This window comes from Schistocerca gregaria, chromosome X, assembly GCF_023897955.1.
Source record: "Schistocerca gregaria isolate iqSchGreg1 chromosome X, iqSchGreg1.2, whole genome shotgun sequence".
Taxonomy (NCBI): domain Eukaryota; kingdom Metazoa; phylum Arthropoda; class Insecta; order Orthoptera; family Acrididae; genus Schistocerca; species Schistocerca gregaria.
The window spans coordinates 58,603,120-58,628,748 of record NC_064931.1 but is presented as its reverse complement, the minus strand read 5'-3'; the positions used below and the strand labels follow the sequence as shown (position 1 = coordinate 58,628,748).

The 25,629-nt window shown below is 43.9% G+C and overlaps 1 protein-coding gene across 1 annotated transcript in view; it reads right to left on the bottom strand.

The window, feature by feature from the left end:
- Window positions 1-7,868: 7,868 nt before the first annotated feature.
- LOC126297899 (protein diaphanous-like) overlaps window positions 7,869-25,629 on the bottom strand; it is a 104,419-nt gene continuing 86,658 nt past the window's right edge. The window contains exons 3-4 of the mRNA XM_049989209.1: window positions 14,246-14,449; window positions 7,869-8,584 (exon numbers count right to left, since the gene is read on the bottom strand). Coding sequence (XP_049845166.1) covers window positions 8,097-8,584; window positions 14,246-14,449 — 692 coding nt within the window. The 3' untranslated portion in view covers window positions 7,869-8,096. The remainder of the gene's footprint in view (window positions 8,585-14,245; window positions 14,450-25,629) is intronic.

Below are 25,629 nucleotides of genomic sequence, written 5' to 3'. Positions count from 1 at the left end.
CATCTCTTAAGACAAATGGGAACAACCTCCATAGAACCATAGGGAGCTGTACAGGGTAAAAACTGTAGAAGAAGACAGAGATTGGAATACATCCTGCAAATTGAGGACGTAGGTTGCAGGTGCTGCCCTGAGATGAAAAGGGTGGAACAGGAGAGGAATTCGTGGCGGGCCTCACCAACTAGTCGAAAGAATGATGACTCAAATAACAATGCAATTTATATCCTTGGAATCTGTGTAATCTACTTTTGTAATAATTTCAAGTTTTGCAAAATACCCCACCACCATAAATTAATTTTGAAAATGAAAACTTCTGTTGCAACAAGAATTAAAGAAGCTTTCGTGCCACATAGATCACTGTGTAATAAAGCTGGATCCTGAAATAGAATTTTTAGAAAACAAGCTGTTCACTATGTGCTGTCAAAGTATTTTTAACATATCTAATTGAAATATCTAAACATTCGTTACCATTCTAGTTGTTTATGTTACTTATATTTGTTTTATGTTTTAAGCTGTTATTCTAAGTTTTACATTGAATGCTTTTTTTAGTTTACCCCTTCACATACGAGTATTTTGTTAACTGAAAATAATAAGCAGCTCATTATAGTGGTAGAAAATAATCTGTAAGGAGATGTTTACAACATAATGTTCTTTTACACCATGCACATAAAATAAACATAATTTCTTCACTAAATATACACTCTGGAGAAGACAATATAAGAGTAAACAAAATTCAGTAGGATTTCAAATTTTCATGAATGATCCTCTAAATTTCCTGATTTGTATCAGGCATATTTCAGTACACTGGTAAACTTTGTCGAAGAGAATTGATTATGTACTAATGACTACAGCATGATTATATTGCTTCTCGAGTGGAGATTCACGTCAAATACATTCAACAGAACTATAACTGAAAATCTTCTCACAGAGTTCTTCCAACATCGAAAGCCGTACACGTCCCACGTCTGTACCTTTGCAGTCGAGTCATATCGGATCACCAGACCTGTTTTGTCCTGGGATACGACGCTCAAAACGGTTTTTTCACACCGACCACCCGCCTTTTCACAGTTTTAAAAGAAACTAATGGTGAGTTTGGACCAAGAATTCGAGAATCTCTTTTTGAAGCCCAAAATGTACTTGTGACAGAATCGAAATCTGGTAAAAAACGGTCTGACCAGATCAAAAGGCCGGCCGCAGTGGCCGAGCGGTTGTAGGCGCTCCAGTCCGGAACCGCGCTGCTGTTAAGGTCGCAGGTTCGAATCCTGCCTCGGGCATGGATGTGTGTGATCTCCTTAGGTTAGTTAGGTTTAAATAGTTCTAAGTCTGGCGGCCTGATGACCTCAGATGTTAAGTCCCATGGTGCTTAGAGCCAGATCAAAAGATATTTGCAAGATTTTTTCCCCAGTGAGGTAGAAATATCTGTATAATCATTAGATCCTTGCGGTGGTCAATGTGAAAGAGCTTAGAGGATGACACCTGAAGAGAAGGAACTTGTTCACCTGGTGGTCCCAAGGGGCTCGACGGTAGCTGCTCGACGTATGCACTTTTCGATGTTGGAAGAATTTTGTGAGAAGTCATTGAGATCTAATTCTGCCGAATGATAATGATCTCAACCTCCACTCAAGGAACAATATACTCAAGCTGCACTCATTAGTACTTAATCAATTCTCTTCGACAAAGTTTACCAGTTTACTGAAATATGGCAGATACAAATCAGGATATTTAGAGGGTCACCAGCTGCAATTTGAAATCCTGCTGAATTTTGTTTTATTTTGTCTTCTCCGTCGTATATACTACGTGAAGAAATTTTGTTCATTTTATTTGTAGGAATAAAAACGTTATGCTTTAATCATTTCTTTATAGATAACCATTATTATTATTATTTTCTATCACAATAATGAGTTACTTATTGTTTGCAATGAATAAAATACGCTTATGTGAAACGGAAAACTGAAAAACAAAAGATGTAACAGAGTGTAAGACGTGGAACAACAATTTGAAACACAAAACAAATATAACTAAAGTAAATAATGTGATTAGTAATGAATGTTTGGATATTTTACTTAGGTATGTTGAAAGTACCCCGACGCAAACTGTGTACAGCTTATTTTCCAGAAATGTTATTTCAGGATCTAACTGAGTATGTCGTTTTCAAGAACATTAATTACATGTTAACTTTTATACGAAAAATGTTTATTATATGTCATCCTTTCGAAGATATTACGTCTAAACCTAAAATTACAAATTACCTTTCAGGTTCTATTTTACCCCTTATAAATGAAATTGGACACAAACAAAAAATACGTGTTGCACTGTTTTGCCGCCTCTACACATCCGCCCAGTTTCATCATCGTTGTTTATTGACACATGGGAATGTCCCCTTGTAAGCGATGTACTTTAAGGGAAATGGAAAAAGAATCTGAGAATCGCAATGAAGTAAGAGCGAGTTATAAAGTGAACTGTAGTAATAAGGGGTGCCGCGTTTAGCTGACAGAATGAAGGCCCGATGACTGGAATAAAAGAAGGGTCTCTGAACTGTGGCGAGGTCACACTCGCTGCCAGTGTATTGTGGCGAGCGTATGAGCGCTTTACCAGTATCACACAGCAGGAACGTTGTCGGGTGTTCCAAATATTCTTGCCTTCGATGCGAAATGCAGTAATGTTAAACATCTGATGGAAGCAATTGTCTGTAACTGTAAAGCCTATTAATAGCCCTCGTTCTCAGGATATAGAAGTATGTGGTCAGACAGTGTAATTCATTTTTCATGGATCACACTCATTAGGATTGTCAGACTTGTACATGTGCGTGTGTAAATTGTAAATAAAAGAAGAAGAATATAAAGATCACTGCAACACCGATATACTATATTTTGTTATTCTTCTGAGCCTTCCTCATTGTGTGTCACTAAACTGAGTTAGCATCCGTATTACACCTCTGACTAGAGATGTCCTGAAATTAATAGGTTTATAATTCTTTATGAGGTACGAAAGGAAGATACATTTGTTATTGTTTTAAATTTTATAGTGATCTATAAGGATAATTTTCTGTTGATAAGAAAATCTAGAAAATTTTTATCATAATGATTTCTTATCTAGATGGTCTCTTTTAGTGGTTTATTGTATAATTTTATTCCCTTATGGAATATATTTATATTCAAGTTGTATTCTTTCTTTGTTCGTGTCATCGGTTAATGTCCCCTGCCATGGGTTCTTTCACCTCAGAGCTGCACTTACATCCAGAGCCCTCAATCTTTTATTGGATATACTCCAATCTCTGTCTCCCTGTGCAGCATTTCCCCTATAAGCTTTCCTCAAATAACGTGAAAGTTATTCCTTGATGCGTTAGCACATGTCTTATCATCCTGTCCCTTCTTCCTTTGAGTGTTTTCCATATGTTCCTCTCCTCGCCCATTTTGCAGAGAACCTCCTCATATCTTATTATGCCACCCATTTTTCAACATGCTTCTACAGTACCACATTTAAATGCTTCAGTTCCCTTGTTTTCTGGTTTTCCCACTGTTATGTTTCACCTTCATTCACTTTTGTACTCCAAAAGTTCATTCTCAGAAATTTTTGCTATTAGCAGACTTCTTTTCAGCAGGTACATCCTTTTTGCCTGTAGTAGTCTGCGTTTTTTGACCCTCTTCCTACTTCCATCGTGTGTTATTTAGCTTCGAAGGTAGCAGAATTTGTTCGTGATCTTGACTACTCGGCCTAAAATTAGTTCTTTTTTGTGCTTCTGAGTCTTACGTCACGCACTGGAAAAGACCGAGGTTTACATACACATTGTGTCATTCAAATTTAGGTTTTCTCTTATTTCCATAAACAATGAAGCTGAATGCCAGGATGGTTCACTTGAGAAAAAGACGACCCATTTCCTCCGCTAACCTTACCCACACTCAGCTTGAGCTCCGTCTCTAATGACCTCGTCATCTACAAAAAGGTGTAATCGTAATTTTGACGGACTCTCCACTATGAAAACAACATACAGATGGCATTTAATTTCCTGTTATTCACATCTATTCGTCGCAGTTCGCAACGAAAAGAACGACTGCATCTCGTCTCCAAGAAGGCGACTACCAACAGCTGACGTTAATTATTTATCATATGGCGCAAAAAAATAGAAATAGAGAATTTAAAATGAATATGTAGACATGTCAGATGTGAAAGAGAGAATATATGTGCCGTACAAGACCGGAACATCGTAGGCGCATAACAAAGACTAAACTTTCGAACTATTCCTCAGGTGATGTATAAATGAGGAAAAAAGTTCAAAGCTCTAGGAGTAGTCTCTAAAAAGTCATTCAATTTCCCTTGATACGGACGAAGTGTACAGTCTCTCAGAATATGGTCAAAGCCGGATTTATGAAGAATATCAGCGCATGATCGATGACAATTTGGATTCTGCTCAGTCTAACCCAGTCATTGAAAGGCAACTCCGATCCTCAAAGGACAGTTCCTCAGGGAAATTCACATTATAGCAATTTTTTCCATCGCTCGCACCTTTGCTCAAATGAACTGTAGCTTTTTGGCTGACAAGATAACATTCCCAAGTGTCAATAAACGAGCCTAAAGAAAACTGACAGGCGTGTAGAGGGGGAAAAAAGCGCAATACATATATTTTTGTTTGGCCCAGTGTCAGTTGTAAGGTGTAAAACACACCCGAAAAGGCAATTTGCCTTTTAGGTTTAGAGGTAATATCTTCGAAATGATTATATATAAACATATTTTTCAGATAAATCCTGCTGAATTTTGTTTTATATTGCCTTTTCTGTCGTGTCTACTACGTGAAGAAATTTCGTTCATTGTATGTCCAAAGTACAGAAAAACGCTATATTTTACTTCAGTATTTATTTACAGATTATCATTGTTGTAATTATTTTCTATCGTAATAATGAGTTATTTATTATTTTTTATTAAGAAAATACACATATGTGAAACTGTAAACTAAAAACCAACAACACCATGAATGTAAAACGTAAAACACCATTTTAAAGCATAATAGAAGTATAAGTAAAACAATTAATTAAAATAGTAATGAATGTTAAGATATTTTAATTAAGTATGTTGAAAATCCACTGAGAGCACATTATGTACAGCTTATTTTCCAAAAATGGTATTTCAGAAACCAGCTTTTATGGTCGGATATTTTGCAAAATTTCAAATTATTACAAAAGTTTCTTATACAGTTTTCAAGAACATTTATTACATATCAACTTTTATGTGAAAAATATTTTTTATAAATAATCGTTCTGAAGATATTCACTCTAAAACTAAAATGCCAAATTAGTTTTTGGAGTGTGTTTTACCCCTGAAAAGTGAAATTGGGTACAAACAAAGAGATATGTATTGCACTACGTTGCTCGCTCTACACACCCTCAAAGTTTCATTAAGATCATTTATTGACACTTGGGAATATTCCATTGTGAGTGTTGCTTCTTGCCTAATAGATTATGGTGTAGATTTTAGCCCGTCTCTTTTGGAAGGTAATCGTGTTTGGTGGACTGGAAGGTATAGTTTCAGAAAAATTCTTTTGTACACTCTCATGAGGACACCTTTTCTTAGGAGGCCCAACTGAGTGATTGCTGATGTTGTGGGAAGCCACTGACTCGAAATAGATTTAATCGTTCCCATAATCATCTTCATTGTCTGATTCATCAAAACAGTAATCAGTTTTATGTGGTAGCTTTTTAACTAGGAAGGACCGTAGTGGCAGGAGGGCTCATTCGTAAAGTAAGCGCCTTGGAAACCCAACGTATTGCGCAGTTTTGTTTAATGTTGTCTCTAGTCATGATTTTTTAAGCAATATTGGTCAGATATTTCTTGAACAAAAATGTAAAATCTAAGGTAACTCCAAAGAATTTTTGAAAATAGTTGTGCCGCAAGGGCAGACTCGTGAAAGAGACAAGGAACTGTAGATGTTATCATTATGTCTTCTATTTGTGTTTTCAAGGTACGCTGCTTATAAACCGAATTCTTGCTCAAGTGAAGGGAACTGCTCTCTGCTTCATTTTCATCGCCTTGTTTCTGTAATTATTCACTAATTTCCTTGCAGTAGTTTTCTTCGAATGTTTCTGTTTCTTTGCAAGCGAATCAGCAGCTGTGAATATAATGTTGAATGAGATCATTTGTTGGGGTGACTCATCAACGCAAACTAAAATTTTCAGATACAAAAACGTGTAATAAGAATTTTTTGTGGCGTGAAAACAAGAACATCCTGCCGAAGCTTGTTTAGTGAACTACGGTTATTAACTACTGCATCTAAGTATATTTATTCCTTAATGAAATTTGTCATTAAATATACATCTCTTTTTCAAACCAACAGCTCATTTTATGGAATCAGTACTAGAAATAAGAATGATCTTCACAAAGATTTAAAATCACTTACTTTGGTCCAAAAACATGTCCATTATTCAAGGACACACATTTTCAATACCTTTCCAGCAGTCACAAAATGTTTCTCTACCAATAAAGTTCAGTTTTAGAGGAACCTAAAGGTTTTATTGGTCGCCAACTCTTTCAACTCCATTGATGGATGATTTCTTAGTAGAAACAGCTGGTGTGTGTGTGTGTGTGTGTGTGTGTGTGTGTGTGTGTGTGTGTGTGTGTGTTTTACTTATAATATAAAATAATGCGAATATTAGTACAGTCTGACTTCTGTACAAATTCAGTGCAGTAATGCGATCATTGTGGATAAATGTTGTAAAATGGTTCTTCTAATCAGTGTTCATTACCTCACAAATGAAAATATGTTTAAAAATTTGTTGACTCATTCCATATCCATGACTATCATTCTGCTTGGGGTCTATGGAAGATACATTAGCATATTTGTTTGTCATTGTAAAAATTTATTGTGTATTCTTGTTCTTCTGATATGTTCTACATCCTCAAGGATCTCTGTGACTGACGAGCTACTTTCGTTTAGGTTGTTTATCATGTAGCTGGTTTGGCTTTGGAAGGAATTGAAATGAAAGAAAGAAATGGGTTCTACATATCACCGTCTTCCCTACAACCAGATTAGAAACAACTCGCCTGATGGTCTGCTGCTCTCTGGATGATGGCGTTGGGTTGTTCTTCATGTACTGCAGGGATCTCGATTGACGACTGAAATTAAATGATTAATGAAGAGAACGGGGGCAGACTACAGACCAAAAACAGTCAGACAGCTAAAAACAGGAGATATATTCTCGAAAACACATTGAACTGTTAGGTAGTCTCGATACAGACGGATGGGAACTAGCTAGTCCTCAGTTTCGCACTATGCAGGCGATCCGCAGGCTTGCTGTAAACCGAGCCAAAAGAACATGAACAGACATAAAATATCACCATAAACGACGAAAACCATACCAGTTCGTAGAGAGTTTAGATGCATCATATTGAAGACGAACTCCAGGATTCGAATCACAAATGAAGGTAAAGAGCCATTAGAACACTCTACGAACACACGGACAGGGGCGATGCAACGAAACTTACCAATAAAACCGTGAAACTGATCTCTCGCGGTACAAATCGAATATTTGCATCTTAAACACGATCGGTTCCGCTGCGAACGTCGAATCGCATATGACTTGATAAAAGCTGAGCGTAATTTGCATGATTGCTTTCTAGCAACGAACACACGAATCGCAAAATGGCGGTTACTAAGTGCAGCTGCTGGTCAAGAAATAAAGCCTACCATGTACTGCAACATATTGAGCCTAACAGATACTGTATCGAATGGAGTCTACTAAGTAATGCCACGAACTGATGCAGAGAGGGTGGCTCTCAGCAGTTTTGTAACATTTGATCCACGCCGAATGTTTTGTATCCCTCCCGGAAGGCGGCGCGTGGGTAGGAGCAGCAGCAGGAAAAATACGTCAGTACTGCACGTAAGTAAAAGTCGTTTACTGATACAAAAAACAAGTTAATACATGGTTACATAACTTGCAATGAGGTGCGATGCTGAGACCCGTCGTATGTAGAGCAAAGCAGAAACGGAGTGTCCCGGCATTCTGCTCTTGATCACAAGGGGCAGAATCTGTAGTGAAGCTCGTAGAGCTCCACAGCACCGACTAGAGGGCGCTGTTTTCGGTGTCTCGTGGTAGTGCCAACCTAAGAAATTATATACGCCGTGGCATCGTTGCTATCGATACCACATTCCTACCGCACTGAAACGACGCGCAGTCGTTGAGTATGGCTTCCGACGGCGGGTGGAGGGACCCAGGAGTGGCGCACCTGAGGGGGCGGACAGCAGAATTGCTGTGCACGCTGTCCACCAGCGACCCCGAATTGCGAGGAAAACGCCCCGTGGAAAACCTGCCCGGGCCGCGCGCCACCACGGGGCTCGGATGAGGAGGCGGAGCAACGACCTCCAAGGGCGACAGTGGCGGCGGCGTGATGGCAGCCCCAGCGTCCATCAGTTCCGGCACCGCAAAGGAACACGGTGGCGGCGGCGGCGGCGGAGGCGGCGACGAGGTGGGGCCGTCCGGTGCAGGTAACCGGAACGGCAGCGGCGGCGACGGTAGGCGCGCCCGTGGAGGCGCGAGCGCCGGAGGCGCTGTCGGTGGAGTCGTGGGCTGAGGCGGTGGAAGCCGTGAAGCATCCAGTTCTGCCGGAAAACAAACAGCGGCAGAAAACCGAGGATAGGACAAACGAATCTGGTTCTGGTGCCCTTGACAATGCCCGAGGGACCAGTAATGAGAAATAAGCTGGCGAAGAATGCGCCCCTGCTCCCAGCACTGCCTGACAGAGAAAACGCGATACAGCACCAAATCGTGCGGCGCCAAGCCAGAACGAGGCGAAGCAGCGGGAGGGCGCGACGGCGGGTGGAATAGCTGCAGGAGCGACCGATGGGCGCAGCCAAGTAGCAGTTCCGCTGGGGAACGGGTGCCTCATGGCTGAGAGCCATAGGAAGCAAGGAAAGTCCAGAGAGCGCGCTCGCGAGAGTGTCTGGCGCGCAACTTGCTCATCTGCGACTTAGACGTATGCACAAAGCGTTCAGCCTCGCCGTTCGACTGAGGGTGGAACGGGGCTGAGGGCAGATGACAAATGCCATTAGCAGCACAGAATGCTTCAAACTCTGAGGACACAAATTGTGGGCCACTGTCATAGACAGTAACTTCAGGAAGGCCCTCAATGCAAAAAATAGTACTGGCAGATGTAGTAGAAGACACAAGTACAATAATAGGAAAGTTGCTGTACGCATCAATAACTATCAACCAGCGGGTGTCCCAGAATGGACCCACAAGATCAATATGAACGCGCTGCCAAGGTGCAGTTGGAGCTGGCCAAGCAAAGAAGTGCTGGCAGGGAGCAGATTGATGCTCTGCGCAATAGCGACAATTAGCAAGCATATTCTCAATTTGTTAATCAATGCTGACCCAAGTGCACTGACGACACGCTAATTGCTTCGTCTGCACTATATCCCAGTGACCAGCGTGCAGTAAACGGAGGATTCCCGACTGCAACGAACGAACTACAACCACACGAGACTGTTCATTGTCAGTTTGCAAAAAGATAACACCGTGGTGTACAGACAAGTTGTGACGTTGCGCAGAGTAACGTCGAACAAGTAGATCACGAATTTGGGTAGCAGATGGAGGCCATTCAGTACGAATATACTGCAAAAGAATCAGCAAAGTAGCATCGGCTGCTGTCGCGGAAGCAACGCGACGAAAATTCACCGGAAAACCATCAGCTAAGTCCTTGTCTTGCGAATGAATGAACATGCAGGACAGTTCGGAAGAATTAAACACTGCGTCAGGACCGACAAAGCAAGACGAGACAAAGCATAGCCATGCTGCGCCATAGGCCGAAACAAAATTTCGTAGTTGTTGTTAGACAAAAACAAAGACCATCGTTGCAACTTTTGTGCCGTACGGGCCGGAACTGGCTTTGACGGGTGGAACAACGACGTCAAAGGCTTATAGTCGGTGACCAAATAGAACTTGCGACTGTACAAAAAAATCATCTTACTTTGTCATTCCATATACAATAGCTAAAGCTTCTTTCTCGATTTAAGAATAGTTTTGCTGGCCACAATTGAGCAACTTAGATGCAAAAGCGATCGGGCGATCGACGGCATTAATGCGGTGCAAGAGAACCGCCCTGATGCCGTGAGAAGATACATCGACATCCAAAACAACTGGTTTGGAGGGATCAAAAGGATTCAAACAGCGATCACTCAACAAAGGAGATTTGAGATTGTGGAAAGCAGCCTCCGTTCCGAAGACCAATGCAAAGGCAATGCAAAGGCGCTGCAATCTGCACTGCAATTGATATAAACCGAATATAATATGTAATTTTGCCCCACACAGACTGAAGTTCTTTCAAGTTTCTGGGTGCTGGCAAGTCTATAATGGCACTGAGAGGTGACGGCGAGGGGTGGATACCCTGTCAGTTGATCATATCTCCTAAATACTGAATCTCAGTTTGAAAAAAAAAATTGCACTTGCCTCTGTTACACTTTAGTCCTGCATGCAAAAGTACAGTAAATAAGTCACGCAAATTCTGCAACTGTTCGTCAGAGTCTAACATTCATGGTGGTGTCTGTTTGTTCTATATCGAGTCTCCCTACCACTTTCGCGCAACGACGCTCTGAGCATGATTTTTAGGGAATTGACTAGTTTGAAACTGGGACCTGTTGCTGGTAAGGAGACGCCAGACCACACATGACATGTAGAATTCAGAAGAGTTAAGTGAGACAAGCGATGATATAACCAAATACTTAATGATCTCAGCGTCAGCTCCGCTGCACTCCGTGTAAAAGAATCTTAATACTAATTAAATTTAGTGGAAGGGGTTGAAGGCTTTCCTATTTTTAGTTAGCTGGTAAAATAACGTCGAAAAAGCAGTTAAGTTTACCATAGGAAATTTTATTCTACTCACAAAATATTGTTTACAAATTGCACTATTGATAAAAGGAAATGTTTCAATACAGGATGGTAAAAACCAACTTCGTTCAACAAAAATGTGAACGAATATTCCCTGAATGGGTTTCCAAGTTCTACAATGGATCGAAGGATGACCTATGCCGTATCACATCTATAATCTAGGTTTAAATTAAGTTTCACAAGAGAGAAAACTATCAAAATGGTCTACAGTGACCCTCAATTATCTTTAATTACTTATCTAACTTGACGTAAATTACAGTGGCTAATGTGGCTTCTCAATAATTATATAACAGAGAAATCATCGCGTTTCAGATTTTTACTTCAAGTGGCAAATGTGAACACTATGAGCTTTAATTTACGATCGACACTAGTATTATGCAAAAAGGGGGTGTAACAGATGAGACTTCTGCAGTTCTGAGTGAAGTCTTATGCGCTCAAAAATGCGGCATCGCGTGCGTTCATTACCTTGTCGGTGTTTAGGCAGCGTCAGGGCGGCAGCGGCCAGCGCAGCAGCCATCCAGCTCGCCGTCTTTGAACTAACTAACTCTAACTTCTCCTTAACACAGTTTACCGAAGTTGGTTTAAAAAAATAACTGGCTGTGTTTTCATCTGACCAATCAGGGTCTCAATGTTAACCTTAAGCTCCGCCTACAAAAATTCTGTCTATCCAATGAGAAACGTTGTACTTTTCAGGGTGGGGCAATGTTTTTAAAGTTTGCAACGTAACAGAGACTCGAAAAAGTCTCACGCTAAAACTTGCCGGTGGTGTGGACTTAGCGGTAGGCTGGCGACGTGGGTGTCCAGTCCGTCCCTTATCGTAGGGCCTTCTCGCTTAATACGGTTCTGCTCTCGGCTTCTGTTCTCGTTTCTCCCCTCGGAACTGCGTCTGTCTCACGGTGGGAAGGTATGACATGCATTTAGGCATTCTTGTGTTAGTCTGTGGTATTCCATTTGGTCACTCGTTACTCGTATTACTTTGGTTAATTTAATGTCACGATTTATTCGGAGCTATGTGACATACTACTGGATTTGCTTATCATGTCAGGGTTTTCATGGAAGGTGTAGGGTTTGCCTGACACCTTACAAGGGGTGCGACCTGATACAACTATATCGTCCAGATATTTGGAACAACCAGGGAGAGTGGCACACAACTGCTGCAAACAAGACTGAAAAATAGCAGGAACCGAAGCACAACCGAACGGAAGGTGGCGAAACTTGAACAAGCCAAGGTGGGTGTTGATCACAAAATAGCGCTGCGACTGTTCGTCGAGCGGAATCTGAAAGTATTAGTCATGCAAGTTAATGGTGGAAAAGAATTTTCCCGCACCAAGCTTATCAATAATGTCTTCAGGACGCGGTAAGGGAAACGTAGCGACCAATGTCTGGGGGTTTACTGTTTACTTAAAGTCAACACAAATACGGAGACGACCGTTTGATTTCTTCACACACACTATAGGCGAATCCCATGGCGAAGCAACAGTTTCAATGACACCACTGTCTTGCAAATGCGTAAGTTCAGGGGCTACGGCGTCGCGCAGTGCGTGCAGTACCGGGCGTGCGCGCCGGAAAATAGGCCTGGCATTGTCTTTAACTACAACATGCGCTGCAAAGCCTGTGGCGCAACCAAGGCCATCAGAAAAGAGTTCAGTAAAATCATCGCAGCCGGCCGCGGTGGTCTCGCGGTTCTAGGCGCACCTTTCCAAATGCCTCTTTCTTTGCGCTATAACTGCTGTAAGTGAATTGAGTACAGGCAGTGCTCAGTTAGCAAGTAAACTATGTAAACTATAAGATGAGTTGAGAAGACACATTCCAAACTACTCCCTAATATTAAGGAAGACAAGTGTGTATCTTGTAGTCCTTTTCTATAATGTCTCATGCATATCGCGAGATTTCCATCTTCCAGAGACGTCACTGTTTGTAACTGACTCATCTTCACTGTATCTCCTGTGATCGGCTAGTAACCAACAACTAGATCCCTGAAAGTGAGCCGGCCGATGTGGCCGAGCGGTTCTCGGCGCTACAGTCTGGAACCGTGCGACTGCTACGGTCGCAGGTTCGAATCCTGCCTTGGGCATGGATGTGTGTGATGTCCTTAGGTTAGTTAGGTTTAAGTAGTTCTAAGTTCTAGGGGACTGATGACCACAGCAGTTGAGTCCCATAGTGCTCAGAGCCATTTGAACCATTTGAAAATCATCGCATAGTGTGGCAATACTGTCTGCATGGCCACTAGTGGTGATGCAAAGTACATTGTCCTGAATTGCGACGCCAAAATGTTCAAATGCGTCCATGCCAAAAATGTTTGTGGCATCACTAGAGCGGAGCACATGGAGAGACACTATACGGGTCGTTGCGTCATATGTGGCTAACAAACTACACACACCAAGCACTGAGAGTTCGTGTCCAGTAAATGCAGTCAGCATGGAATGTGAACGACGAAGCGGGGGTGAACCAAGCAAGTCATACGTAGATTTGTTCAGTAAAGAAACTGACGCACCAGTGTCCAGCTGCATGCGAACAGAACGTCCACAAATGTTCAAAGTCACAAAAAGTTTCCTCGCATCGCGCTGAATGCCAGATGAAGTGTCTGGCAAAACTTGATTCACACAACGAGCTGTAGAAGCACGTGGAGCAGAAGGCTTTGAATAAATGGCATTAACGTCCATAGGCGGATGTGAATCATGATCATGGTGGTTGCCGTTGGTGACGCCCACGCGAGTCACGCGAACGGGAGAAAAGTTGTGAATTAGTGTTTCTCTTACTGCACACGGCTTGTACATGTCCCTTCTTATTACAAAAATAACACTGTGCTTGATGAGATGGGCAACTGCCCCGTGGGTGGGCACGAAAGCAGTTCGGACATGATTTCAGTTTCTTAGTGGGTGTCTGGTTGGAGACGTGTTTACTTGCGCGCGGTGCGGATGGCCGGGATGGCACGTGTTGTGCCGCACTAACAGCACACACAGCCGGGGTCACGTCGAACACGGAAGTAGCCAAGTCTAACGTATCTTGTCTGTCTAGCAAGTCCACTACTTCCTGCAAAGACGGGTTTTTAAATTTGAGGATTTGCTCGCGGATACGGTGATCCGCCACATTCTGCGCAGTAGCGTCTCTAATCATTATATCCGCATATGAGCATCCACATGAGCAATTAAAGTCACAATCAGAAGTTAGTCTTTGAAGGTTCGCTAACCAAGATTTATTCGAATGAGTAGCGCCACGCCTGAGGTGAAAGAATTTGTAGCGTGCAGTTACCACATTTACACTGTCACAGAAGTGGGAGTTCAAAGCAGCAATCACTTCGTGGGAGACAATTTGACGAGCACACGGTACAACATAATACCCGCGCTGGCAATGAAAAGACGCAAGCCGCTCTGTACCTGGTATGTTGTAAGCAGCGAAGTTTGCCTCGAGCTGCGCGATGTATTCAAGCCAGCGTTCAACGTCAGGATTGAAGGCACAAATGGCGGCGCCGTCGGCGACGGCGTCGGTACAGGCGGTAGCGTCGGAGGTGCCGAAGTTGCTGCAGTTTGTAGCGTGAAAAGTCCATTTACGGTAGCAAGTAGCTGCGTCATTTACTGAGCCTGAAAACGTACAAGATCGGGCAGCGAAACCTGTTCCTGTGGTGAGCCAATGTTTACACAAATGTAAGTCCTATACTGAGGCTAGCACGAAAAGAAAGCAGTACCGAGCAAAAAAGGAAATGAAAGTGGAAATCTCGTCGCCAACTTTTGTATCCCGCCTGGAAGGCGGCGCGTGAGTAGAAGCAGGAGCAGAGAAAATACGTTGGTACTGAAACTTCCTGCCAGGAAGTTTCATTTCACCGCACACTCCGCTGCAGAGTGAAAATCTCATTCTGGAAACATCCCCCAGGCTGTGGCTAAGCCATGTCTCCGCAATATCCTTTCTTTCAGGAGTGCTAGTTCTGCAAGGTTCGCAGGAGAGCTTCTGTAAAGTATGGAAGGTTGGAGACGAGATATTGGCAGAAGTAAAGCTGTGAGTAGCGGGCGTGAGTCGTGCTTCGGTAGCTCAGATGGTAGAGCACTTGCCCGCGAAAGGCAAAGGTCCCGAGTTCGAGTCTCGGTCGGGCACACAGTTTTAATCTGCCAGGAAGTTTCATATCAGCGCACACTCCGCAGCAGAGTGAAAATCTCTTTCTACGTTGGTACTGCTCGTAAGTAAAAGTGGTTTACTGGTGCAAAAAACAAGTTAACACATGGTTACATAACTTGCAATGCGGTGCGATGCTGAGACCCGTCGTATGTAGAGCAAAGCTGAAACGGAGTGTCCCGGCTCTCTGCTTGTGATCAAATGGGGCAGAATCTGTAGCGGAGCTCGTAGAGCTCCACAACACCGACTAGAGGGCGCTGTCGTCGGTGTCTCGTGGTGGTGCCAACCTAAGAAATTTTATACGCCGTGGCATCGTTGCTATCGATACCACAAAATGTGTGCTTCCTTCAGAGGTAAATGGTCCTGCTGCCTACGTGGATGAGCACGGGGATGTCGACGGTATCTTAGTTTTTCAGCCGAGGGGCCGTCTGGCCCGAACAATCACAAGTTAATCGTGTACCACTAGACGTATGGCAGCTATGGAGGCCGGTGTCCCTCCGCACAACTGTCGCCTTGGCTTGGATCTTTTAAATCAACTTCAACTGAAACTTATGCAGTTTTACAACATTTTAAGGGATTTATGAATTAACTGACTGGTGATCGCAGAAATTTTTCCGTTCCCACCATTTGATACCCCTCACCGAGGCAAGCTCTCTGTGGTTACGGATGGTTTGAGAAAATTAACTTTAAAGCATAATTACACTAATTAAATCCGTCGTCTTTTTAACAAAATGGTGTACAGCCCCGTTCCTACCACCACTGAACACGTTATTGTACACTGAGGGGACAAAAGATATAAGACAGAGATATGCACATATAGAATGGCTCTGAGCATTGTGGGACTTAACTTCTGAGGTCATCAGTCCCCTACAACTAAGAACTTCTTAAACCTAGCTAACCTAAGCACATCACAATCAGCCATGCCCGAGGCAGGATTCTAACCAGCGACTGTAGCGGTCGCGCGGTTCCAGACTGTAGTGCCTAGAACTGCTCGGCCACCTCGGCCGGCGCACATATAGAGATGGCGGTACTATCGCGTACACAAGGTATAAAAGGTCAGAGCATATGCAGAACTGTCATTTGTACTCAGGTGATTCCTGTGATTATGGCTGCACGACGGGTTTCCACAGATTCTGAACGCGCATGGACATTCCATTTCGGAAATCGTTAGGGAATTCAGCATTCCGAGATCCACAGTGTCAAGAGTGTGCCGAGACTACCAATTTTAGCCATTGCCTCTCACCACGTACAACGCAGTGGGCGACGGCCTTCATTTAACGACCGATAGCAGCTGTGTTAGCCTAGAGTTGTCAGTGCTACCATACAAGCAACCCTGCTTGAAATAATCTCAGAAATCAATGCGGGACATGCTGCGAACATATCCGTTAGGACAGTGTGGCAAATGTGTGGTTAATGGCCTATGGCAACAGACGAGCGACGCGAGTGTCTTTGCTAACAGCACATCACCTGCAGTGCCCCTCCTGAGCTCGTGACCATCTCGGTTGGACACTAGACAAGTGGAAAACCGCGGTGTGCTCAGAGGAGTCTCGATTTCAGTTGGTAAGAGCTGATGGTAGGGTTTGGGTGTGGCGCAGACCTCACGAAGCCGTTGACCCAAGTTGTCAACAATGCACAGTGCAAACTGGTTGTGGCTTTATTATGGCGTGGGCTGTATCCACATGGAATGGAGTGCGTCATCTGGACCAACTGAACCGATCGTTGACTGGAAATGGATATATTAAGGGGCTAGGAAACCATTTGCTCCCAAACAACATTGGAATTTTTCTGGATGATAATACGGATGTCACCGGGCCACAATTGTTGGCGATTGGTTTGAAGAACATTCTGGACAACTCGAGCGAATGACTTAGCCACCCATATCACTCGACATGAATCCCACCGAACATTTATCGGGTCACGCCGGAACAAATGGATCTCGATGGCCGATAGAGGGCAGTGTAGCCGCGGCGCTGCACTTGCCTAGTGAGTGCGGTACCGCCTCGCCACGTGAATACACCGGTCGATAGTGCTCCTGGCAGCACGCATAAATACCGCCACACATCGACCGTTAAGTTAGTCGTGTACTTCGTCTGATAGTGTTCGTTACCATCTCCACCGTACTACTGACTAAATGCCGACGACTTTGCTGTGATATTGGTTTTGCTCTCTGGTCTCGATTTGGGTGGGATGTGGCTCGTGATTGATCTGCTGTCAACGTTGTGTCGAAGGTTTGTCGCACTTCGTTGTAGCCTAGATTCCTATTGCCTTGCTGTGGTTGTTTGGGGTCCGCCGTTCGTCTGCCCTGTTGCTCGACTCCGGCCTGGGTTTGAGTCCCGACCGCAGGTGGTCTTCCCACCTCGCGTCGTCATTGTTTCTCTCCTGTTCTCTGACGTGTGCATCGGTATCCGAGGGCTCGCGGATTTAGCAATAATCGAGACGTCAGTTCGTGCACAACATCTTTCACTGGCGAAACTATCGCAGTTATGAACGGCTATAGTGGCAGCATGGCTCAATATTTATGCAGGGGACTTCCAACAACTAGTTGTGACCATGCCACGTCGAGTTTCTGCACTACGTCGTGCTCAAGAAGGTCCGACACGAAACACACATCAAAAAAAGTTTTGCATTATCTCGGTTCCGAGAGTTCCGGAATCCTGTACAGAAAATTGGAATAGAGATCAACATAAACACCATTTCAGCCCTTTTTATTGCTTATGAAAACTACACATTGCATGTTGTATCACCATACAACGAGAGCTTCAGAGGTGGTGGTCCAGACTGCTAAATACACTGGTACTTCTAATACCCAGTAGCACGTCCTCTTGCATTTATGCATCCATGTATTCGTCGTGGCATACTACCCACAAGTTCATCAACGCAGTGTTGGTCCAGATTGTGGCAATCCTCAACGGCGATTCGGCGTAGATCCCTCAGAGTGGTGGGTGGGTCACGTCGTCCGTAAACAGCCCTTTTCAATCCATCCCAGGCATGTTCGATAGAGTACATGTCTGGAGAACATGCTGGCCACTCTAGTCGAACGATGTTGTTATCCTGAAGGAAGTCATTCACAAGTTTTGCACGATGGGGGCTCTAGTTTTCGTCCATGAAGACGAATGGCTCGCCAATATGCTGCCGATATGGTTGCACTATCGGTTAGAGGATGGCACTCACGTATGTTACAGCCGTTACGGCGCCTTCTTTGACCACCAGAGGCGTACATCGGCCCCACATAATGCCACGCCAAAACAGCAGGAAACCTCCACCTTGCTGCACTCGCTGAACAGTGTGTCTAAGGCGTCCATCTTGACCGGGTTGCCTTCAAACACGTCTCCGACGATTGTCCCGTTGAAGGCATATGCCACTCTCATCGTTGAAACCAATCCTGAGTGGTCCATTCGACATGTTGTTGGGCCCATCTTTACCGCGCTGCATAGTGTCGTGGTTGCAAAGGTGGACCTCGTCATGGACGTCGGGAGTGAGGTTGCGCATCGTGCAGCCTACTGCGTACAGTTTGAGTCGTATCACAACGTCTTGTGGCTGCACGAAAAGCTCTATTCAGCATGATGGCGTTGCTGTCAGGGTTTCTCCGGGCCATAATCCGTAGGTAGCGGTCATCCACTGCAGAAGTAGCCCTTAGGCGGCCTGAGAGAGGCATGTCATCGAAAGTTCCTGTCTCTCTGTATCTCCTCCATGTCCGAACAACATCGCTTTGGTTCACTCAGACGCCTGGACACTTCCCTTGTTGAGAGAACTTCCTGGCACAAATTAACAAAGCGGACGCATTCGAACTGCGTTATTGACCGTCTAGGCGTGGTTGAACTGACAACACGAGCCGTGTACCTCCTTCCTGGTAGAATGACTGGAACTGATCGGCTGTTGGACCCTCTACGTCTAATAGGCGCTGCTCATGCATGGTGTACATCTTTCGGCGGGTTTAGTGACATCTCTGTACAGTCAAAGGCACTGTGTCTGTGATACAATACCCACAGTCAAGATCTATCTTCAGAGATTCTGGGAACCAGGATGATGCGTGTATGAGGAGGAATCGTAGTCTATAAGCAACCCGAATCTTTGATTGGAACAGCAATTTTAATTTTATTTTTCTATCTTTCTCTTTGTAAAGCGACTAGGATGGACAGCTATAGAGCGAAACTTGCTCCAAATGTCTGTAGAAAACCTCTGTGTTACAACCACATCGATTCTTGAACGCTATCGGAGCATTCAATCTAGCAGTTGCCCTGCAATGGGAGCCACACTGAACTGGGACTGCTGCGGACAACAGAACTGCTTCCATCTCGACAGTGTTCCAGTGCGTACATCGATCTTTGTCGATTTTCATGCAACTGTATTTTACAATGGTGTTCAAAAACGCTTCAGCAACAGCACTTTCCAGTATTGTTTGGATGATCTTATAATTGCTATGACCACAAGTGTTTTTCTTTAAGATATTCGAATGGGTTGGAAGAAAAAGGATTAATACAGTCTTCCACTCGTAAATTCATTTTTAAGTATATTCTGTGTTATTATACGTGCAATACTACATTGATATGATCGTAACAATTGTGTTTTAACAACGAATGGAACACGTCCTTAGAGTTTAGCGGACCAGAAACTTGAATACTGTCGTACCACATCATTAAAACTAACGATGTTCACAGTTTGGTGTTTAGTGGAATAAACGAAAGACGTTACTAGATTTACGTATGTTTAGCAAAGAACCATACCGCTGTAATGTCGAAATTTCTGCGTTGCCTCCAGACAGCTACACATACTGAAATATTACTGAACTTTGGTCGCAATTAATCGATTACCGGGACATAAAAATTGTACGTGCCAACGAGTAGTTGACAACACATCTCAGGTTGACTTTTCCATAAAATTCACATCTAGGCTAAGATAAAGCCATCGAAAGACAACATATCAAGCTACAGCCACATCTTATCGAATCAGAAATAACTATTCTAGTTATCTAGACGTTTGTTACAAGGATAAAATTTATGATGATAAAAAGCTCACTCTAACGTTGTGTGGTCATTTACAAATGGCACAAATTTCACATATCTCCTCACTTATGAGATAACTCACGAAAAATTTGGCAGAGACTGAAAAAAATTCAGAAAAAGTAGTTCTGATTCGATGTGAGTATATTAATAATATTAAGTATGCCTACTGGGTAAGTACTTATATATTTAAAACTATTCATCGGACAGTGACACGAAAAGACATTAGACTTGGTACGTTGGCACTAATTTCCTCTCTCATTTTCACCAGTGATCGCCCTGAAAGCACTAGATTTCGAGAAAATTTCCTTCTGCTGATGAAAACAATATATGAGTAAGAATTACTGAGAAAATACCAAATCAAATGGCCAAAACTCTGACCAAAAGAACATGATATTAATAAGATTCCAACATAAAGGAAGTGGCTGTGACATAACGAAATTCATAGATAGATCTTCAGCTTGATAACGAAAACTGGCTTTGTTAAATTAAATTGCGTGCCCGACATCTCTGTCACGTTACACTTTTTACAATACCATTCGCCGCTACAACAGGCGCACACTCTGTGCAACATACTAGCTATTTCTGAATTCCTGCTCGTAATTTTGTTTCCTGCCACTAGCTGCACCGGTTCAGCATATTTTCTCTTTTTTTGGAACAAATGGTTCACAACTGAACCTCTGTGTGTCCTTGCTCTCGTCAGATGATTTCCGCGCATCACTGCTGGAGGTCTTTCGAAGGGAATAACTTTTGATTGTGCTTTTCCCCTCAAAAGCGCTCCTCCACGCCAATTACTTCTACCGTAGTTTTTTTCCTTTCTGTGTCCAATGTCCATTTCTTGTATAATTGTCTGCGTCTTTCCATTTATTAGTGGAATCTTGAAATTCTCGTCAACAAAAACGTCGTGCTAGGAGGACGAAGTTGGTTGGATGGCCAGAACTTTGTCAGATTGTTTCACACGTACACATATCAATGGAATGTCTCCAAAGCTGACGCCGAAGATAAGTGAGCCATGCGCCCTCTGCTTTGTCTTACCATTACCAACAGCACAAACACAGTCACTGCCATCTACTCGTAAACTTCACAGGCATCTACAATGGAGATTTGCATTTTACACACAACATTCAAATTTAGCAATAGAGGTGTGGTATATGGACAAATAAGAAAATTTTCAAACATAACAACTGAACTAAACTTAAGGGTACCCCAACCAAAAATGTCTCATAATACGAGTGCCACATGCAAAACGTCAAGTTTGTGAGTGAAGAGAGAAATGTACAGTCATACTTCGCTAGCCAGTCAATGACCGGAAAATAGGTACCTTAAACTGAAAACACTGCTTGACCTTTTTTGGCACTGTTGTTTATGTAGTACTCTGTAGGAAGATTGGTTTGATGCAGCCCTCCGCATTAGCCTCTCTTGTACAAGTCTCTTCATCCCCTCATAACTACTGCGAACCACATTCCTCTGAATCTGCTTACTGTTGTGGTACATCCGCCAGGGGCCACTTTCGCCAACTCACAACGCCAGAGGCCCAGGAGAGGAGAGAGCCGGGTCCCATGCGGCGAGCGCCCGAGACGTGGGCACTGCAGCCATTCTGCAACCACACAGCTGTAAGATGGAAGATGCCCCCGTCTCATTTACGAATGGACACCTTGCGAAGAGTCTGGCGGAAAACGTGAAGCGTGCCGAAAAGTGATGGACCTCTATAGATAAAAATGCGTCACGAATGCCCGAGTGGAGGCATGTGAATCTTCTGGCTCGCAGCAGCCATTTTAGCTGCCATAGAAAGCGAGAAAGTGTCAACAATTCCAACAACCTACAGGCACTGAGAAGAACCGTATCTAAAGCCCCAAAAATTCGCATTGGCAAGAGTGTGGAACTATGGAACTGTGAATGAAGTCAGCCTAAGGACGTTCCTCACAAATCATGGACGGAAACGGCTTCGGAGACGTAGAAGAAACATGACACTGTCCAGGTCTCATGCAGAGAGAGCCGTTACTGAGAAGTGTTGTGTGGCTGCTTTCACAGTAACTTAGGAATGCAGAGAAACATCGAATTAATGTACGGCGAACGCTGAGAACAGTCTTGGCAGTGAAATCGTGAGAAAAACGACAATTCCCGAGTCACACACAAGCCCACGCAAGATGATAATTTCTACCCTACCCTGGGAGGCGTGGTCACGAAATAGTGATCAGTCATTGGGTGGCACTCCAAATTTTGTACGCCAATGGAAATGTCGAGAGGAGAAAAATTTCTAGGAGTCGTTGAACTGAGAGATGGAGGAGAAGCAAGAGGACAGTCGGTGACAAGCAAGAGAACGTGGGAGCTCTACCATCTCCGCTACTGGCCATTAAAATTCCTACACCACGAAGATGACATGCTACAGACGCGTAATTTAAGCCACAGAAAGAAGATGCTGTGATATGCAAATGATTAGCATTTGAGAGCATTCACACAAGGTTGGCGCCGGTGGCGACACGTACAACGCGCTGACATGAGGCAAGTTTCCAACCGATTTCTCATACCCAAACAGCAGTTGACCGGCGTTGCCTGGTGAAACCTTGTTGTGATGCGTCGTGTAAGGACGAGAAATGCGTACCACCACGTTTCCGACATTGATAAAGGTCGGATTGTAGCCTATCGCGATTGCAGTTTATCGTATCGCGACATTACTGCTCGCGTTGGTCGAGATCAAATGACTGTTAGCAGAATATGGAATCGGTGGGTTCAGGAGGGTAATACGAAACGCCGTGCTGGATCCCGACGGCCTCGTATCACTAGCAGTCGAGATGACAGACATCTTATCCGCATGGCTGTAACGGATCGTGCAGCCAGGTCTCGATCCCTGAGTCAACAGATGGGATTATTTGAAAGACAACAACCATCTGTACGAACAGTACGACGACGTTTGCAGCAGCATGCACTATCATCACGGAGACCATGGCTGCGGTTACCCTTGACGCTGCATCACAGACAGGAGCGCCTGCCATGGTGTTACTCAACGACGAACCTGGGTGCACGAATAGCAAAACGTCACTTTTTCGGATAAATCCAGGTTCTGTTTACATCTACATGACTACTCTGCAATTCACATTTAAGTGCTTGGCAGAGGGTTCATCGAACCACAATCATACTATCTCTCTACTATTCCACTCCCGAACAGCTAGCAGGAAAAACGAACACCTAAACCTTTCTGTTCGAGCTCTGATTTCTCTTATTTTATTTTGATGATCATTCCTACCTATGTAGATTGGGCTCAACAAAATATTTTCGCATTCGGAAGAGAAAGTTGGTGACTGAAATTTCGTAAAAAGGTCTCGCCGCGACGAAAAACGTCTATGCTGTAATGACTTCCATCCCAACTCGTGTATCATATCTGCCACACTCTCTCCCCTATAACGCGATAATACAAAACGAGCTGCCCTTCTTTGCACCCTCTCGATGTCCTCCGTCAATCCCACCTGGTAAGGATCCCACACGGCGCAGCAATATTCTAACAGAGGACGAACGAGTGTAGTGTAAGCTGTCTCTTTAGTGGACTTGTTGCATCTTCTAAGTGTCCTGCCAATAAAACGCAACCTTTGGCTCGCCTTCCCGACAATATTATCTATGTGGTCCTTCCAACTGAAGTTGTTCGTAATTTACAGCATCATGACGGTCGCATCCGTATTTGGCGACATCGCTGTGAACGCACATTGGAAGCGTGTATTCCTCATCGCAATACTGGAGTATCACCCGGCGTGATAGTATGGGGTGCCACTGGTTGCACGTCTCGGTAACCTCTTGTTCGCATTGACGGCACTTCGAACGGTGGACGTTACATTTCAGATGTGTTACGACCCGTGGCTCTACCCTTCATTCGATCCCTGCGAAACCCCACATTTCAGCAGGATAATGTATGACCGCATGATGCAGGTCCTGTACGGGGCTTTCTGGATACAGAAAATGTTCGACTGCTGCCCTGGCGAGCACATTCTCCAGATCTCTCGCCAATTGAAAACGTCTGATCAATGGTGGCCGAGCAACTGGCTGGTCACAATACGCCAGTCACTTCTCTTGATGAACTGTGGTATCGTGTTGAAGCTGCATGGGGAGCTGTACCTGTACACGTGATCCAAGCTCTGTTCGGCTCAATGCCCAGGCGTATCAAGGCCGATATTACGGCCAGAGGGGGTTGTTCTGGGTAATGATGTCTCAGGATCTATGCACCCAAATTGCGAGAAAATGTATTCACATGTCAGTTCTAGTATAATATATTTGTCCAATGAATACCCGTTTCTTATCTGCATTTCTTCTTGGTGTAGCAATTTTAATGGCCAGTAGTTTATCTCCAACATCCGCCTTCCGCCTTCCGACGCTTCGGCTACGGCGACCTATCAACGCGGACTCGTTTCGGGACCTCGCCGCACAGCCGCGGGTAACCGTGCGGCTCCTAGGCGACGCGCCGTCCCGAGCCAGCACATGCCGCCGTCATCACCACACGACACACATCTATGAAGAATTGGGAAATAATTCATTCCCCTCTCCTTTCTCTTAAGAACTTATCGGGTCCACGCCCAGTCAAATTGGTCCTGAGATATATAATTTTTGTTTTATCTTGTGTTCAAAAGTCACTGAAATAAATGCAGTCATTTCACGATTTTATTCATCTAAAGAATCTGTTGCATTCGCTTATGAATCCCGTAACCTTTGTGGTTGATTTCTTTTAATTGCTGACATCACTTAATTATTGGCTCCCAATGTGGTACAATCTCATCAATCTTCACCGTGTCATTTCTTGTCAGAGAGCAGAGAAGAGGTCTCAAATCACATTTTATGCGCCCAACGTGGCGCTTCTATCTGATTTCATTCTCAGGATTCAGCTAGTGTGATAATTTCGAAACTTTCAGACACGACTCATGAAAAATTTATGTGCTGTACCTTTACTAGACTATGTTAACCACTTGGTGTGTGATGTCAAGCACACGAATGGTGTGTTTGTGTGTGCTAAATGCGTTGCACGTGTGTTGTCTGAAGTAGGTACAGCGGTAGTTAATCTATTTACCACTACGGTCGCAGATTTGAATCCTGCCTCGGGCATGGATGTGTGTGAAGTCCTTAGGTTAGTTAGGTTTAAGTAGTTCTAGGTTCTAGGGGACTGATGACCTCAGAAGTTAAGTCCAATAGTGCTCAGAGCCATTTGAACCATTTTTTTAACCTATTTACTTTCGGTTGCCACAGCCTGCCACGTATTTTCTGCAATACTTTTAGGGCATGCAGTTCGTTGTTGTGAACATTGTGTTCAATGTTTTCATTGTTCTTTTTGCGGATACCAGCGCTGCCATCAGCGTCGTATTGCCTGTCTCAGTTTGTTCTGTGGAGTGCTTTTAGTTTGTGGTTTCCCTTCTCTGTGCAGTTGAGGTTTGGGAGATTGGTAAATATGGAAACGTCAGGCCAATGGACGAGAATTCGGATCTGAGTGAGGAAACGACTGGCTCGTTTATAGGGGGTAGACAATTCTAGAGCTCACTAGTAACCGACAGGCCACCTGAGGAAAGTTCGGGTGTGACATAAGGCACGTCTCTGTGCCATACGCGAAGTCGAATTCTCACGATGTTAGAAAACCACACATCGCAGTTAACTGCCATGAGAGAGGAGAATGAAAAACGACT